The sequence below is a fragment of the Labrus mixtus genome, chromosome 13 (genome assembly GCF_963584025.1).
Source record: "Labrus mixtus chromosome 13, fLabMix1.1, whole genome shotgun sequence".
In the NCBI taxonomy this organism is placed as follows: domain Eukaryota; kingdom Metazoa; phylum Chordata; class Actinopteri; order Labriformes; family Labridae; genus Labrus; species Labrus mixtus.
Genome location: NC_083624.1, coordinates 3,285,876 through 3,302,155, shown reverse-complemented (window position 1 = coordinate 3,302,155; position 16,280 = coordinate 3,285,876). Strand labels below are relative to the sequence as shown.

The window sequence follows — 16,280 nt, the reverse complement described above, 5'->3', positions numbered from 1 at the left end:
TGTGTTTTCCATGCTTTGACCATGTGGGGAGGCGTACACATGTGCTTTAAGCTATTTCCAAACTGACACTGGTGGGTGAAGTTAGCACCGTTGGAATTGGATGAAGATGGTCACATGATCCATTTCCTCTGCTATCAAACTGTCTTTGGCACTCTAACCAGCCTCATTTCCTCAGCAGTCACAACATCTGAACCTCCATCTGTAACTGCCTCTCACATGCCTACCTGACTTACGTCACCTTCCTCTGTGTTTGTCAAGGTGAGTAACTGTTTTTTTAGACTGAGATTTATCAGGTAAAGCGATGCCTTTATGACCAGTAAATGTTTGTTTAGTTTAATTTTATTATGAACTTGGATATGAAGCCAAACTGACTCCACCGCATGTCATGAACTTCATCTTTTGGTGTTCTTATCTTTTATTTTTTGAAAGTAAAATGATCTAAAAATTATGATTTGAAATCTGCTGTGTGACTTTTTATCTTTTAAATGTCCAAATAGAAAGTGAAGTGTGACTACAGCATTTTCTGTCTTCTTTCTGGATGATGTTCTTATTTAGATTAATATCACAAACAACACACAGTGGCCAATAGAACGACTTGGATTTAAGATCAAATATTAGTACTCTTAACATCCATTGGCATAAGACTTTTTTTTTTTATATTAAACCTTTATTTCACCAGGAAAGAAACTCATTGAGATTAAAAATCTCCTTTTCAAGAGTGTCCTGGCCAAGACAGGCAGCAGCACAATTAACAGAGGTTCACACAAAGAACGAGCATACAAATACAAAAAATACATTACACATTAAAAGACACAAATAACAAATCTGAACAGCTAATTTTTGTCAAAATCATTCACAAATACCTCAATGGAGAGCATAAACAGCCAGACATGCAGATAAATAACTCACATTAATTAACATTGTGTTTTAAAATGCTTGTTGTTTTGTTTTTTGGAGAGCACAGCCACATTACAGTCTGACACTGTGAATGTTGCAACCTTTTTTTCTTTGATTTGCTAACAAAAGAAAAAAAAAAGTGTTGTTGTAACTGTCATTTGGTCAGCAAAAGTGTGCTTTCCGTTTCACAACTTCCAGTAAAAATTATGAGTGTGTAATTTACGTGGCAATCCCCTCCACCAGCATCACGTGTCTGCTTCAACTGATTTTATTAATACAACAACTTTCATACAAACGTGCCACCAGGAGGGCTTCTCACAGGATCATATAGGTTGAAAACAAAGAGCAGAAGATGACAATAGCCATAACAAATACAGCATTAAAAACTATAACATCCCATATAGTAAATGAATAGAAATGAGCAAAAGATAAAAAAATAAAAAAAACAGAAAAAAAGCTTTTGTAAAAGAAAAATTATTCAAACATTCAATGAGGATTAAAAAATCCTCAAAATTAAAGCCAGATCAAAATGGTAGAGTCAAGAGTCTGACCAGACATGTAACCTTTTCTTAGTGTAACTTTCAAAAGTGACATACAAACAAGAACCTCAACAGCAGCAGGATGGGAAGTGGGGGTTGGAATTGAAAGGAAATAGTAAAACCATCACCCTGCAACTCTGCACGCAACTGAAGTTTTTTCTTCGAGGCACTTAGATGTTTATACTCCTCACCTGTGTCAAAATGTTGACTATACTGACTACCTTGTAGTGCAAAGAACAGAATCATTCTTTTCTCCACATAAGTTTGAGTTTACAAGCACTTCACTTCCAGTCATTTGTCTGCCTGTACAGCACATGTGACAGTTACGCATGAGCTGCTCAGAGTGACAGTTAGCACTCACCACAAATCAAGCATGGCTTTTTCCTGTTTGATAACTCCACCCTGCACATGGGCTCTTTGGGTGCAAACAACAATGAGAACAAGGAGGCATAGACTTGAATGCTGAGGTATCTATTTCACACCTCCAGATCAAACAGTTTTGCAACATTTTACATTCAAATTGAAAAAAAACACAGGCGTTCAATGGCATGCGACTAGTCAAACCAGGTGTAATCGTTGCTGTTTCAGTTTTTTTTTTTTAATTCATACGCTACAAAACACTGGCATTACATGCATTCAAACGTTTTTAAAAGTATTAACCAGTATGTTTTATTAACAAACACTCTTTCACAACCATCACATTTTTTTTCCCACACAGGTGATGAGAAGCCATTCTCTTCAAACCATGACGGCTAACTCCAGCAGCTTCAAGCTCGACAACGCCACCCGTTCCCTGTTGAAGAACGTACACGTCAGCGTCACCATCTCCATCATCTACATAATCGTCACCGTCGTGAACCTGGTGGGAAACGGCCTCTCCATGTGGATCCTCCTCTTCCGCACCTCCCCAAAGACTCCCTCCATCATCTTCATGATACATCTCACCCTCACAGACCTGGCTGTTGGCTTGGCTCTACCCTTTCAGATAGCCTACCAGCTCCAAGGCTACCACTGGAATATGGGATCCAACATGTGCAGGTATGATCTATGACTTAAGGGCACATGGTATAGTACTGATAAAACGGAAAAATGCATCAAGCCAGCCGCTCATTGTCCTTCAGCAGCTAACCAGTTTGAATAGTTTGACATTCTGGGAAATACACTAATTTACCTTCATGCCCAGTGTGAGGTGAGAAGATCATATTACACCTATACACTGCTTTATGTTCATTAAACTACTACCGGTACCAGGTAGTTTATCCTAGCGTAAATTGACTTGGGCTTAAATAACGCTTTTCTAGTCTTCTGACTACTTAAAGCACTTTTACACCGCAGGTCACACCTAAACATTCACACACTGATGGTAGAGGTTATCTATGTAAAGTGTCCATCATAGGTAACCAATCCCATTCATACACATTCATACACTGCCGACGAAGCAGCGGGAGCAATTCGGTCTTGCGACAAGGACACATCGTACATGTTGCTGCAGGAGCTGGGAATCGAACCCCCGACCTGCCAGTGGAGAGACAACCCACTCTACAATACCAACCAGCTGAGCCACAGTCGGCCCATTTAAAGGGCAAAAGAGCTAGCCTGGCACTGATCAAAACCGTCAGCACCTTCTTAAACTGATAAATGACATACGTATTGTTCATCTCTGCAGGAAATAGGGTGAATAAGTAATAACAAAAGAGTGCGCAAAACTATTTCTTGGCCAGGTGAGCTGACTCTTCAGAGTCTTTAGATGCTCTGGCTAAATGACACAGAATAACCTGCTGCATAGCATAGATGTTACCCTCATAAAATGTCAATGGGTAGTTTTTATTACTGAGCAGCAAGAGAGCTAACAAAACTTTTCTCCTGTCTTGAATCTTTATTCTGTCATTAGCTCATAGCTGCTGTCGTTCATTTTTATTAACAGGACAACAATGACACGAGTATTCATGTTCTCGTATTCCCTAAAATAAAACAAATTTCACAAAACTTGGTAAATCTAACGTATTTGCTATTTAACCATAGCATAAAAAACAAGGACTTGGGGCACAGATATAAGTACAGGGAATAGATGATTGCCAAACTTAGTTTTGACCAAGAATTCGGATTGGACAAGAGGCTTTCATTGAGGGCGGATATAGAGTATAACAGCACTTGGACTTTCAACTATGTATGTCAAACTAAACATGACAAATTAAAACATACAATCCTGTTCGAGTCATGTTAGGAAACTAGTTGAGTTGGTGGAGCTTGTTACTTTTTGGGCCATTTTTGCCTTTGTTGGATCGGGCAGCTGAAGAGATACAGAAAATGTTGGGAGGAGAGAGAGTGTGGGATGACATGTGACTGAAATAGGATAGGCCGGGTCTTTGTAATATAGCAATAAGTAAGGTCTTTTACCTGCTTTTTGTAAAGTGTCTCGAGATAACACTTGTTACGAGTTGACGCTATACAAATAAAAAGCGATTGATTGAAAGGCCGAGGTGAGATTTGAACCCTTAGCCTCTGTTTGTAGTGGGCACACTCTAACCACTGAGCTAAACCAGCGCCCCAACCCATTACTTTGAGCTTCTTTTTTCTCTCTTGTGTAAATGCAATATTACACTCCAGGCCGTCTTGTTGTGCTGTTTATCTTCGACCTACATGTATGAATGAATATCAGCATTTCTGATATTCAGTACAGCTCTCTCTCTCTTGAGTTATTGCTTAAATACATTTGGATAAAATAAGCAGACAAATGATTTCATGTTTAAACTGATAAGCTTCCTTTTTCAAATAAATATTCTAAGTTGTATGCCCGCACTTTTTTCAGATTTTACACAATCTCCTAAATCTTAGATTATCAGACTTGCCTTACTGAATATTTGCTCATGTAAAACCTTGGTGTTTTGGAAAAACTGCTACTTAAACTTCTAATAAATCCTTTGAATTACTTAGAATTGAACCTTCTTCTTCTTCTTCTTCTTCTTCTTCTTCTGTGTATCTACCTACAGTTTCCTGACCCTGACCTTCTACACCAACATGTACTGTTCCATCCTGACCATGATGGCCATCGGTATTGATCGCTACCTGGGCATCGTCCGGCCCATGCTCTTCAGACAGACCAGAGAGAAGAAAGCTGTGGCCGTCATAAGCTGTGTCCTCATGTGGGGCGTGGTCCTGGCCGTTCTGAACCCGCTGATGACCACAGACCTGACCTTTGATATCCCTGAACTCGGGATAACCACATGCTTTGACATGCTGAAGAAAACCATGCTCCCCTCCAAGGCAGCCTGGGCGGCCTTTGTGTTCGGCATGGTGTTAATCCTCTTCTTCTTCCCCTTCTGTGTCACGACATTCTGCTACATCAGTGTGATATGCAAACTGGCCAGTGATCGCAAGACAGTGCAGAAAAATAGAGCAATACGTCTGGCTGCGGTCGTCATCCTGGTCTTCATCGTCTGCTTTGCTCCCAGCAACATCCTGCTGATGACTCATGGTGTCATGAAAATCTTCTATGGTCAGTCTCTCTATACGGCCTACAAACTATCTCTCTGTTTCACCTGTGTCAATAGCTGCCTTGATCCCTTCATTTACTACTTTGCTTCCAAGGAATTCAGGCAAAAGCTGAGACACATAATGAATCTGCCGAGCCAGAGCAGTGCAGACTTCACGAAGACTGACCACAAAGACAGCTTGTACTCTGCACATTGCACCTTTGAAGGTCAAGAGAGGGAACACAGCAAAGTGTCTTTGATGCCACAGTAGACCGCAGAATAGAAAAGGAGTGAAAGAAAGAGGAAAAAGTGCGAGGAAGTGAAAGAAAAATATGTGGTTAAGGTTGAGCTGAATGTTTAAGACTCTTGAAAACTGGTCAAAATGTGAAATTATTTTGCTTCCATTTTTGTTTTTATGTGAAATTCAAACCACAGAGGCAGCTGATTGTCATTGCTATTTTTTCTGCATTACCTTATGTTCCCTTAATAAATGTTTTGTCTTATTTTATTATTATCAACATGCAAAGCAACTGTAACTTTGAAAAATGATGTAGCATTCACCAGTGTAAATATAATGTAAATAAATTAACTTTTTTTTTTAAACCTTGTATGACAGAACAAATCTTGCTTTTCAAAAAATGTCAACATTATCTGTATGTCTGCAAATGCATTTGAATTGTTTTTAACCATGCATGGGTAGAGCTGACCTTTCACCGCTTTAACTGAAGCCATCTTTAAGTTCCTCCTATTCAGCTTCAACTTTGCCACAGAAATCTTGCTTCACAAGAGAAAATTGAAAACAGCACAACCAAACAGTTGGGGCAATAATATTAAATAAATTACAACTATAAAACTGTCCAAGTTAAAACAAGTTTTTGAAATAAACACAACGGATGAAAACATTGTAAAAACTGAGGCACTAAACAACAAATAAAATATTTTAAGGTTTATTTTTTCCTTAATTTGTCTTGTCTTAATCCATCGTTATTATTATCATCGTTTTTTAATGAGAAATAGCAATTGTAGAGGTGGCTGTTGTGTCACTCTGAAGAAGTGAATGGTGTATACGCCCCCTTTAAGCTACGTCAACGTGATGCGTCATCACGTTGGGTCGTCCAATCCTAGCAAGCAGCTGCCACTTGCAGTTTCCTGATTTCTGCAGCCAGGTAAGCGATATACTTCACACGTTTTCTTTAAAGTTACTCTTAGGTTGTGTGTTTTTTTGTTGGTTGTTCGTTGTAAAGCCGTTCTCACTGTAGCTTGTCGTTTATTCTGAGAACTTATTGAGCAAACGTGACGTTGAAGAGAAATGTCTCATTCACTTACAGAAAAGTTCACCTACATGTTTCACATTAAGTCACCAAAACGACCCACATTAGCTGTTCGCTAACTCCATGCTTGAAGAGATTAAAGTGTTTTCAACTATGCATGTTGTAAGTTATTATCTCATAAACTTGACAGGTCGTACTCGCACACGTTTTGTGAATACATTAAGCTAGAGAGATATCAATGATGGTAATGCTACACATAGGAAAACTACTTTTATATAGTGCTTATTTGCTACAACTGTATGTTATTACAATGAGTGAGGATGTCTTAATAGTATTAAGGGCAGCTTACTTCTTTTGATGCATTATTATTTTACGATGTAATGAGATTTGGCCCAGGACTGGTGCTTTCTTTCTTAATAGATCAACCTGTCAGTCCACAAACCTATTAGACTTTAACCTTTTACACCTCAACATGCATTTACTTTATTTGCCTCCAATAATTCAAGTTGGTCCTTTAAATTAATTTTGAAATAATCAGTTAAATTTATACACACACATGGCATGTTTAAAAAAAAAAAAAAAAGATATTCAGAATTACTAAAGATAATTAGTTTTCATTGCAGTAGATACAGTTTATTCGGTTTAAACTGTGGGAGCAACACATTGCACATTGTCCACAGCAAGCAGGCTGTGATTTGATTTCCGTTCTACAAGATTAAGTGAGAGGATTAGGTGGGTGGGAGTTTTGCCCAGAACTGGACTCAGTGACTCAGTTTGCACTATTTTCATCATTAAATGCAACGATGAGTAAAAGAAACTTCAGTTTGTAATATACAATTATTTACACCAGAGATAATCAGAGAAGCTGAGACCTCTTTTCTTCGATGAATCACTGAAATGATTTATTGATTTTTTTTGTCAGCACTTTATGAACCTGCAGGTCCTCAGTGACTGAACAACTGCAGTCACCTGACATCTTGATGCTGAGTCTATACCATAAAGTAGGCCACATCTGTAATGTTTAACTGTGTTCTTTACATCATAGGGTCAGTTAGACGAGGAGACACCATGGTGCTGAACCCTGTCATTTCCAAACTGGCCAATAAACTGGTCGTGCTGGCAAGTGCTTCTCCTAGGAGACAGGACATTCTCCGCAATGCGGTGCGTATTGATCTACTACTTGGAAATGTTTAGGTAGCCAGATAACTTGAGTTGATCCGGTGCAAGGTTTCTACTTTTTCATCTGTGAGTCTGCTTTTATGACCCCAAAATACACCGAGTTTTCAAGTTGTCATATGAATATGTGCAGCATAGATCATGTTTAATTACAAACCAATAGTTGATCAAACAGCTATCTGTCTTGTTAATCCTGCATGTCCCAGATAACACTATGAATAAGGCTGAGAAACTGTACAACCGCTCTGTGATCAGGAAAGCCAACCTGATCACAGAGGACCCCTCTTACCTCCTCCAGACCTTTCTTCCAGTTACCGCCATCAGGCAGATGCTACAAGTCCCTCTGGCCTGGAAAAACATCTCCAAAAAATCCTTCATTCCCTCTGCAAAAACCACAATTAACTAGATCAAATAGACTTTTTTTTTTTTTTATCAGCTGTTGTTTGTAACAGTCCCGTTCTAATGTCTGTATTTTTAAATGTGTTGTGGGGTTGTCAGTTTATTGTTTGAGCCATGTCAAAGAAGAATTTCTGTCACTGTTGGGACAGACAGTAAAGTTTATCTAATCTAATCTAAAAAATGTGGCACATGTTTTATCACATCTCTTACTTTGTCTATTTTTAACATATTGATGTCAATGTTGAAAAGTACCAAAGAGTGTCTGTTTAGAAGATGTGTTCAAGGTGATTTGAAAGCAGTTTTCAGTTGGATATTTCATCGACAGAAAGCACTCACACGTTTGTTTTTAAACTGTAAACTTTCCTTCTACTTTCAGGGCTTAAAGTTTGAGGTTGTACCATCCTGGTTCAAAGAAACTCTGGATAAGTCACTTTTCAAAGAACCTCATGAGTATGCTGTTGAGACAGCCAAACAGAAGGCTTTGGAGGTGGCCAGGAGGATGCTATTGGTGAGTTTAACCCCTTATTGTATGGTAGTGCACAATACATTATTTACCTGTCCTGTTGCACGGTGCATTGATTCTTAACATTCTCTGCAGAAACATTTGAAGACTCCTGACATAGTCATCGGCGCAGACACTATCGTGGTGAGAAAGAAAGCATTACAGCGGTTTCTCTTCCATGTCTATGTAATACAAACTGTATTTCTCACATTGTTTATAATGTGTTCATAATTCTGTTCTGTTTCATTTCCACAGACTGTGGATAGCATGATTCTGGAGAAGCCGGTGGACAAAGATGATGCTTACAGGATGCTGTCAAGGTCAGAAACATTCACACTGTCCTGAGTTTTAAACGATAAAACAGAAAAGAAAAATACATTTTTGAACAATTCTTTCTTTGTCTGTATTTCTCTCTTAGCTTGAGCGGTAAAGAGCACAGCGTCTACACCGGTGTTGCTATTGTTCTCTGCCATGACAATGAAAGTAAGTCACTTCTGAACGCTTGTTCCAGTTTATTTTCTGTAGAAAGCTGATGAAGCAAACTTCGTGGAGCTGTTTTATTGTCTGTTTCCTGTGTGTCTTCATCAGGTCATGACCCTGATGAAAGACACAAACCGAAACGCGTCGGTCTAATTTGTTAATAAAGTTGATCTTCTAACCACAAGTGTTGCTGGAGCTTTTTGTCTTCCTCTAAGCCTTTCTCTCTTCATGCACCTTGGTAGTTAGGGAAGTTGTGCCAGAGAATACTCTGCTTCTTCATTGTTTTCTGTTTCCCAAATGTCCTGTGAGAATATAGTTGTGCTATATATTGTCACATGTTACTATTTTACTATCTAACTGGTGCTGGAATTGAACTCTGTATCGTTGTATATGAGAGGCAGTGTAGCTAAATCAGTATCCGGGAAGAAAATCTAACATTAGATCATCTCTCATTAAGAAATTCTGTCTGAAATGTTGGAAAGTTTTGTGAATTTATACAGTATTAGAGGACTTCAGTTGCCAAATGTAGTCTCTGTTAGGCGACACATGTCATTTCCAAATCTCTGTTTTAACCCAGATGATGAAGTGGATTACCAGCTGATCGACTTCTACGAAGAAACAAAGGTGAAGTTTGCAGATCTGTCAGAAAGTATGCTGTGGGAGTACATCAATAGCGGTGAACCAATGTGAGTATAAAGGCTTAGACGCTTACATAAAACTATTGACTTTCCAAGCGTTGTAACCTCACTGGACATTTGTCATTAGAGGTGATTTTATTGGATCTGAGCCACATGAACCTGCTGCTTTTTGGACTTTGGTGTCTGAGTACTGTTCAAGCTGTGTTTGCCTTGTCCTATTTGACCGGGATTATGTCAGCAAGAAGTCAGCTAGAGTGCATTGTGTGAATTCCTTTTTATTTTTTAGCTTGTATCATCACACACACACACAGCCACATGACTCGTCTGTGTCACGGGACAAACTCCAATGTTGAAAAATGAAGCCAATGCAGAAGTGCAAAATCCTGCAAGAGGCTGCAAGAGCCCTGGAAGTCACACACACACACACACACCACATTCAAAAAAGCCAGTTTTTACAGAAGAAATAAACATGTTTACAGCCTGGTACAAAAAAATGTTGGGCTGATTAGATATTAGACGTGAATTAAAAAAAAATAACGCATCCTTTTTGATTTTTGGAACAAACGTGCTTTGCATAGTTAGGCGCGAGAGCGACCTGATTGACAGGCAGGCGCGATGTAACACTATAGGCTCTTAGCCTGTCGTTAGGTTAACTGAAAGTTTGGCTGAGACGGCATTTACAGCCTGCTGCTGATCCTCAAGAGCAGGGGTCTCCAACCTTTTTTCATCTGAGAGCTACTTTATAAAAATGAAAGTGGCCAAGGGCTACTTGCATCAAATCGCTTGCACATTTATTATGTGACACAGCTCACATCAGCTGAATTAAGATACTGTTTGTACACGTGTGAAATTGCAATAAGCCAATGCTTATCAATAATCTTAAATTCACATCAATGTCCAAGAAAACATTAGTACTTCATACTTGTTTTTATGGGCCAAATATATGAATAGTGGGAAGAGGTGCATTTACCGTCGTCAGATTTTTATTTTTATTTTTAACACAGTCGGTCAACCTATAGGCGAGCTACTGAAAACCTGCCCGCGGGCTACCAGTAGCTCCCGAGCTACCTGTTGGAGACCCCTGCACCAGAGCCACCTGCAGTAACAGATGAGTGACATCACTCAGGCTTCGTCTGTGTGTGTGTGTGTTTTATTGTGTGTAAATGAACGCATGTGTTTCAGGGATAAGGCTGGTGGCTACGGTATTCAGGCTCTGGGGGGCATGCTGGTAGAGTACGTCCACGGAGACTTCCTCAACGTTGTGGGATTCCCCCTCAACCACTTCTGCAAACAGCTGGACCTGATTTACAACCGATCTACTTCCTCTTTGGATGAGAAGAGTTTGTCAGTGAGCCTGAGTGAAAATGGCACTCAAAGCAACAGTCTCAGCTCCTCAGCCAAACACAACCTCCCAAACAGCTCCAGTCAAACACACCACAACCAGAACAGCCTCTCAGCCAGCCCCCTCAATAAGGTTAGTTGTTTTTTTTTCAACCTGTGAGAACAATACATTAAAAATGGTGTCATTACTTAAAGGCAACCCTTCTCAATGTTTTAGGTCAAAAGGACTGGTAGTGACAGGGAAGCAGGTGAAAGTTCCCAGGCGTTAGTCAACAACTCATCTGAACATAAAGCAACCTGTAAAACTACAGCATTACCACAGATGACCAACAGGGGGCAGCTGACCGTGCATGCGGACAGTGGACCCAAGAAAGAAGACTTGCAGAGAATGATGGAATTGATGGATGGATTCAAAGCCTCGAAGGTAAGAACAGCCTTAGAACTTTATTTATATGGCAGAATTGAGAAAGTGCCATAACAGATAAAGCAAAAGGCAGCGTAGTCTGAAGGCAACACAACACCAAACACTCAGAAATGTCTGTGTCTGCAACGTGCAGTAACTGTCTGTTACTAACCTCCCAGCAGCAGCTACAGGCATAAAAAAAATTCTGAATAGAGTTGAATTTCAGCCTGTTTTACACCCCACTTAAAACTCCTCAAAAGAGCTTTAAAGGATTAGTCTAGTAATTGTTGGGGGGGGGGGGGGGCATATTTGTTTGCTGAGTTGTTAGAAAAGCAGCTTGACAATCCTCTCCTGTATGTTCACCAACTCAGCAGAGCATAAAACCACGGCACACAGGGAAACAGCTGGCCGTGCTCTTTTCAAAGTCTGAATCTGTATTCAATCCTCATGTTGTTGTTTTACTGAGAGATTATCAGAAACACCTCAGGAAGTCATACTGAGGTTATCTTCAGACAGATACAGGTGGTTTCCTGGCACCCAGATAGCTTTAACAGACACGATAGAACGCTGGGATGATTGAGTTTTTATACTTTAAATTTAACGGACAGGTTGGTTAGGATTATTTTCTTTAATAAGAATTAATACGTTTATCAACTTTTCTTAAACTTAAACTTCTTACATTTTTTAAACATGGCCATTTCTGAACTGTGTGGACTTGATGGTGTTTTTATGAAACTGAACCAAAGCACAGTCTTACCATTTTTCTTGTTTTTGACATTTTACACATAAATATAGCAGAAATTAAGTATTTATTTATCAGTTTATTTGTCGGGGATAATACTTGTAGACATTGTTACATCTGATCAAAGTGCAACCGATGCAATGTATATAGGACTTCAGTATGTCCTCTGTAAATGCCTCTCTGAGTCATGACTGTCTACAATGAGTCCCGTTGGCTGTGTTGTTGTCTGAGCTGTGTTTACATGGACGGGGCGACCTTGCATATAAAGCTGTTTTAGTCAAGGACTAGAGAAAAGAAGAATAACATACCCACTGCTAATTTGGATGTCACGTTAGTGTGTTTAGAGCACGCTCATTCCGTGTCAATTTGTATGCAATGTGAAGCTTCGAGCTAACTAAAGTGTGCTAACATTAGTGTGCTAACACAACGATGCAGGCCACAGGTAATTGCAGCTCGAGCAAAGGGAAATTTTGTGCTAAACTTGTTCGTGCAAATTTAAGTGGAGGGGTCAGAATAGCCGAGGTGTCGCCAAACAGAAGTTTGTTTTGATGTAATGCTGCTGCTGAAGGGCGACATCTGCTGGATCAAAAAAGTTGCACGTTCTTCCTTTTAATTAAAATGTAACAAGTTGTCTAAAATCCAACATCCACATCAGTATAAATGACGTACACTTACTTTGTATTCATTCTGCCTTTCTAAAATTGTTCCAGGCACTGTTTACAGCCTCCAAGATGTGTGTGTTTGACCTGCTACAAAGCAGACCCGGGCTGGAGGCAGAGCAGATCGCCCAGGAGATCAAAGCCTCTTTGAAGGGGACTCAATGTCTGCTGGAAGCCTGCGTGTCTCTGGGACTGTTGAGGAGCAAAGAGCAAAGTCAGTCAGCGCTCATATGCATAGATCATTACTGTCATTATTAAACAGATGCCATTTAATATATGACCTAATGGACCTCTTCTTGTCTCTTCGTCCCAGCAAGCCACAAGCCGATGTACGAGAACACGGATCTGGCCGCACGCTTTCTGCTGTCAGACGCTCCTTCATCGCTGCATGGTTACATCCAGCATTGTAACAGCACGGTTTGGCCTCTTTTCTCCCACCTCGAGAGCGCCGTGCAGGAGGGAACCAACCAGCATGACAAAGCATTTGGCAAGAAATCCAAGGACATGTTTCAGGTGATTATCTGTCAAGTTTCAGCCCGACATGGAAGCAATTGGATTTGTTTTTTTTTATTGTTCCTGTTGGTCATTTGTTTTCACATACAGGATACTGTTTACTACGATCGAGAAGTCAAACTGAGATTCATGAAGGCCATGCACAGCATCGCCAAAGTCACAGGAAAAGCCGTGGCAACAGCCTTTGACCTCTCCAGTTTTAAAACGGCGTGTGATGTTGGAGGTAAGGAGAGAACAGCCGTGTTTCAAATTGTGTCTTCAGGTCCTAAATCCCTCTTTAACATGTTATTGTTTGGGTTATCTTCCCAGGATGCACCGGCGCCATGGCTTATGAGTTCGCAGAAGCTCACCCAGGGTTGTCTGTGACGGTGTTCGACTTGCCAGCTGTTGTTGACATGAGTGAGCATTTCACTCCTCAGCACAGAGAGCACAGGGTGTCTTTCGTCGCAGGTCAGTTTGGTTTTCTGTTTTATATTTCTTACGACAAATATTTGCAAACACCGTGTTAACCACTGCAGTGCCTTATCCTCTTTGTATGTACAGGAGACTTCTTTAAAGATGACTTACCCAAAGCCGACTTGTACATCCTGGCAAGAATTCTCCATGACTGGCCTGATGAGAAAGTGGGTATTCTGCTGAAGAGGATCTCAGATGCGTGCAGACCAGGTAAAATTCTTTTGCAATTTCAGTCTTACATTTTGAATAAACAATCAATCCTAATATAATTGAAAGGAGATCTATAATTCTGATTCATATTTAAATACATACCTATAATGTTACGATGTTGGATGTCCATATTAAACCTCGGTAAAGTTTTTTAATCAAAAGGTACACAGCTGCTGCTGTGAGACCTTAGCTCGACTCGGCCAGAACCTTACGTCAGGTTGTGCCGATGTATTAGAGTAAAAAAAAAAACAGGAGCTTTTTAAAGGACATGCCCACCAGGGAGCTTATGCTGCATTCATGCGGTGTCGGACACATTGGAAAAAAGAGTTTCCGAGTTGTAAAATGCACATGAACACCTGCTCAAGTCGGAACAACAACTCGGAAACTCGGAAAACAATTAGGTGCCCGACCTCCTGACTTGATGTCAGAATCGTCATCACATTGGGGGCAAAATATGTTTTGTTAATGTTAATCATTTTTTTATTAATTCCCATATTGCACATCAACTTTTTGGTCAAATATAACTTTTAACAGTGACATTTCACTGATCTTCTTTGTGAAATGATGCCCCTAGCTTTGTTTGTTTTAACTTCATTTACATCACCGAGAGGCGAAGGTGAGCTAAAAGGCTACAAGGAGAATACATGTTGAGGAAACGCTGCACAATCATAAAATACGAGGAAGCATGTGTCATGCACGGTGTTACCAAGAATAACTTAAACACAGTATGGTCTGTTTAAGTACCTGAGACTAGTTACTGTAATGTATTGTGAATTCTTTGTGAAATACCAGGAAACTGTTTTGCAGATTATCTTCGCTGACTGCTTTCAAAATCAGTCACCGTACTCTGCAGGTTTCTCTTATCAAACACTCTCGTCACACTACAGTAAGCAATGTCTGATTTTACTGAACAGTTTCCACTTTCCGGTGAAATCACTTTTTTTTTAAATCCGCTGCTGTTTGGTTTGGTTTCAGTGGAAATGTGAACACTGGTCTGCAGTAGTTGAGAGCTTCTGATTTAAATCTGTCATCGGGTTATTTTTCTAGGAGCTGGCAAGTTAAATGTCAACAACTTTGTTTGGTTTTCTCCTTGATCTTTACTGTTTTCACAATGCAAATGAACGCAAAAGGATCTATGACGGGTTATGAATCAGCAAATACTGTCATGTTAAGTTTGTTCGTCTGCATACACTTCATCACTGTGCCAGACTGCGGACTCCTGCTAAGCGAGATCTTCCTGGATGAAGACAGAGGTGGTCCGAGTCGCGGTCTGCTTCAGGCCCTCAGCATGAGCGTGGGGAAACAGAGGAGTGCCACAGAATACAGTCAGCTTCTGAAGAGCCACGGTTTTCTAACTGCACATGTCCGACACACAGACAGCATGCTGGATGCTATGCTCTGCATCAAGGAGTGACTGATAACTCCCTTCTGAATCACTGTATGTGATCAACTGTCAAATGTAGATAACTGTCGCCAAAATCAGGGACAGACATGTTTTTACTGAGTGTGAACTTTTTTCAAGTAGCATCCTTGAACCAATAAAAAGTGTTTTTTTGTTTTAACATCTCTGTTTTGGTTTTGTCGATGACATATGAAGAAAAAAAAACTCTTTATGGATGAAGCTTGGGCATAAAACACTGACTTTTTTTTTTTATTGGTCTAGATTATTCTGATCCCATACTCTAAGGTGTTGTGTAATCTCTTCTGTTGGGTCTCAGGATGTGCCGTGCTCATAGCAGAGACCATGTTGGACGGACTGAGACCTCACTCCACTCTGCAGTCTCTGAACATGCTCGCCCAGGCCGAGGGGAAGGAGAGGACACAGAGACAGTATGTGGACATGATGAGCACACATGGATTTGGGGACACTCGTGTGGTTCAAACTGGGAACTTCCTTGATGCTTTTATTTCCATTAAATTGTAGCAGGTGAACTATGCAGAATTAAAATCATTTTCCATCGCATTATGACAGCCAACTTTGTAAAAAAAAACAAAAAACAAAAAATTGTTATGCGATGATGGATTTGACATAATTTGAATTAAATCTCCTCTGAGGAATTTTTAGTTTTGTGTCAAGTTTTGGGTGCCTGCGGTGGAGGAAGACATACTTCTTCCTGTTCATGTGTTAACACTTTTTTCCTTTACACAAAAGATCTCTCATTATTTATTTAAACAGTCAAATGTATCACTCCTCCAGAATGGTTGGCATGGAAATAGTTCAAAGCAAACATACTCATAAGAGTTTGAGGGAAAGAAATAATGAACAGTCAATACCTCATGTTTAAGCTGCATTTTAGTCTACTGTGTCAAGTAAAAGTGATGCTAGTTTAAACTTTTTTATACTGCAGATTGGTTCACTTAGAACACACAGACATAGTACATTTTATACACATGTATTTTTGTATGTGGTTAAACAGTAGAAAAATGACTTTTACAGATTTGAAGTGTAAATCAGCTGTTTGGTGACTATTTAAGTATTTGACTACTATTTAAATCATTGTTGCTTCAGAATATTTGCCCACCTGGTTTAATCACCGCACAGTTGAACAATGGCACATATAAAATACAAATTTTAGAAAAC

The 16,280-nt window shown here is 39.9% G+C and overlaps 2 protein-coding genes across 4 annotated transcripts in view; both read left to right on the top strand.

Annotated features, from left to right (window-relative positions):
• asmtl (acetylserotonin O-methyltransferase-like) overlaps positions 1 to 15,757 on the top strand; it is a 243,536-nt gene extending 227,779 nt beyond the window's left edge. Inside the window, exons 1-15 of one of the 3 annotated variants that reach the window (XM_061053180.1) lie at positions 6,019 to 6,075; positions 7,226 to 7,341; positions 8,132 to 8,263; positions 8,354 to 8,401; positions 8,513 to 8,577; positions 8,676 to 8,740; positions 9,315 to 9,423; positions 10,558 to 10,849; positions 10,934 to 11,140; positions 12,572 to 12,734; positions 12,834 to 13,033; positions 13,124 to 13,256; positions 13,343 to 13,483; positions 13,577 to 13,699; positions 14,908 to 15,261. In XM_061053180.1, the coding sequence (XP_060909163.1) occupies positions 7,249 to 7,341; positions 8,132 to 8,263; positions 8,354 to 8,401; positions 8,513 to 8,577; positions 8,676 to 8,740; positions 9,315 to 9,423; positions 10,558 to 10,849; positions 10,934 to 11,140; positions 12,572 to 12,734; positions 12,834 to 13,033; positions 13,124 to 13,256; positions 13,343 to 13,483; positions 13,577 to 13,699; positions 14,908 to 15,113 (1,977 nt within the window). In that variant the 5' untranslated portion in view covers positions 6,019 to 6,075; positions 7,226 to 7,248 and the 3' untranslated portion in view covers positions 15,114 to 15,261. Of the gene's footprint in view, positions 1 to 6,018; positions 6,076 to 7,223; positions 7,342 to 8,131; positions 8,264 to 8,353; positions 8,402 to 8,512; positions 8,578 to 8,675; positions 8,741 to 9,314; positions 9,424 to 10,557; positions 10,850 to 10,933; positions 11,141 to 12,571; positions 12,735 to 12,833; positions 13,034 to 13,123; positions 13,257 to 13,342; positions 13,484 to 13,576; positions 13,700 to 14,907; positions 15,262 to 15,417 lie in introns of those variants that run through there. The other 2 variants (XM_061053181.1, XM_061053182.1) reach the window with 2 other exon arrangements.
• Positions 46 to 5,512, top strand: p2ry8 (P2Y receptor family member 8). The gene is made up of 3 exons (XM_061053170.1): positions 46 to 258; positions 2,155 to 2,474; positions 4,427 to 5,512. Exons 2-3 carry the CDS (start codon positions 2,158 to 2,160, stop codon positions 5,178 to 5,180), a joined length of 1,071 nt encoding a protein of 356 aa, XP_060909153.1. The 5' UTR covers positions 46 to 258; positions 2,155 to 2,157; the 3' UTR covers positions 5,181 to 5,512.
• Positions 15,758 to 16,280: the final 523 nt, after the last annotated feature.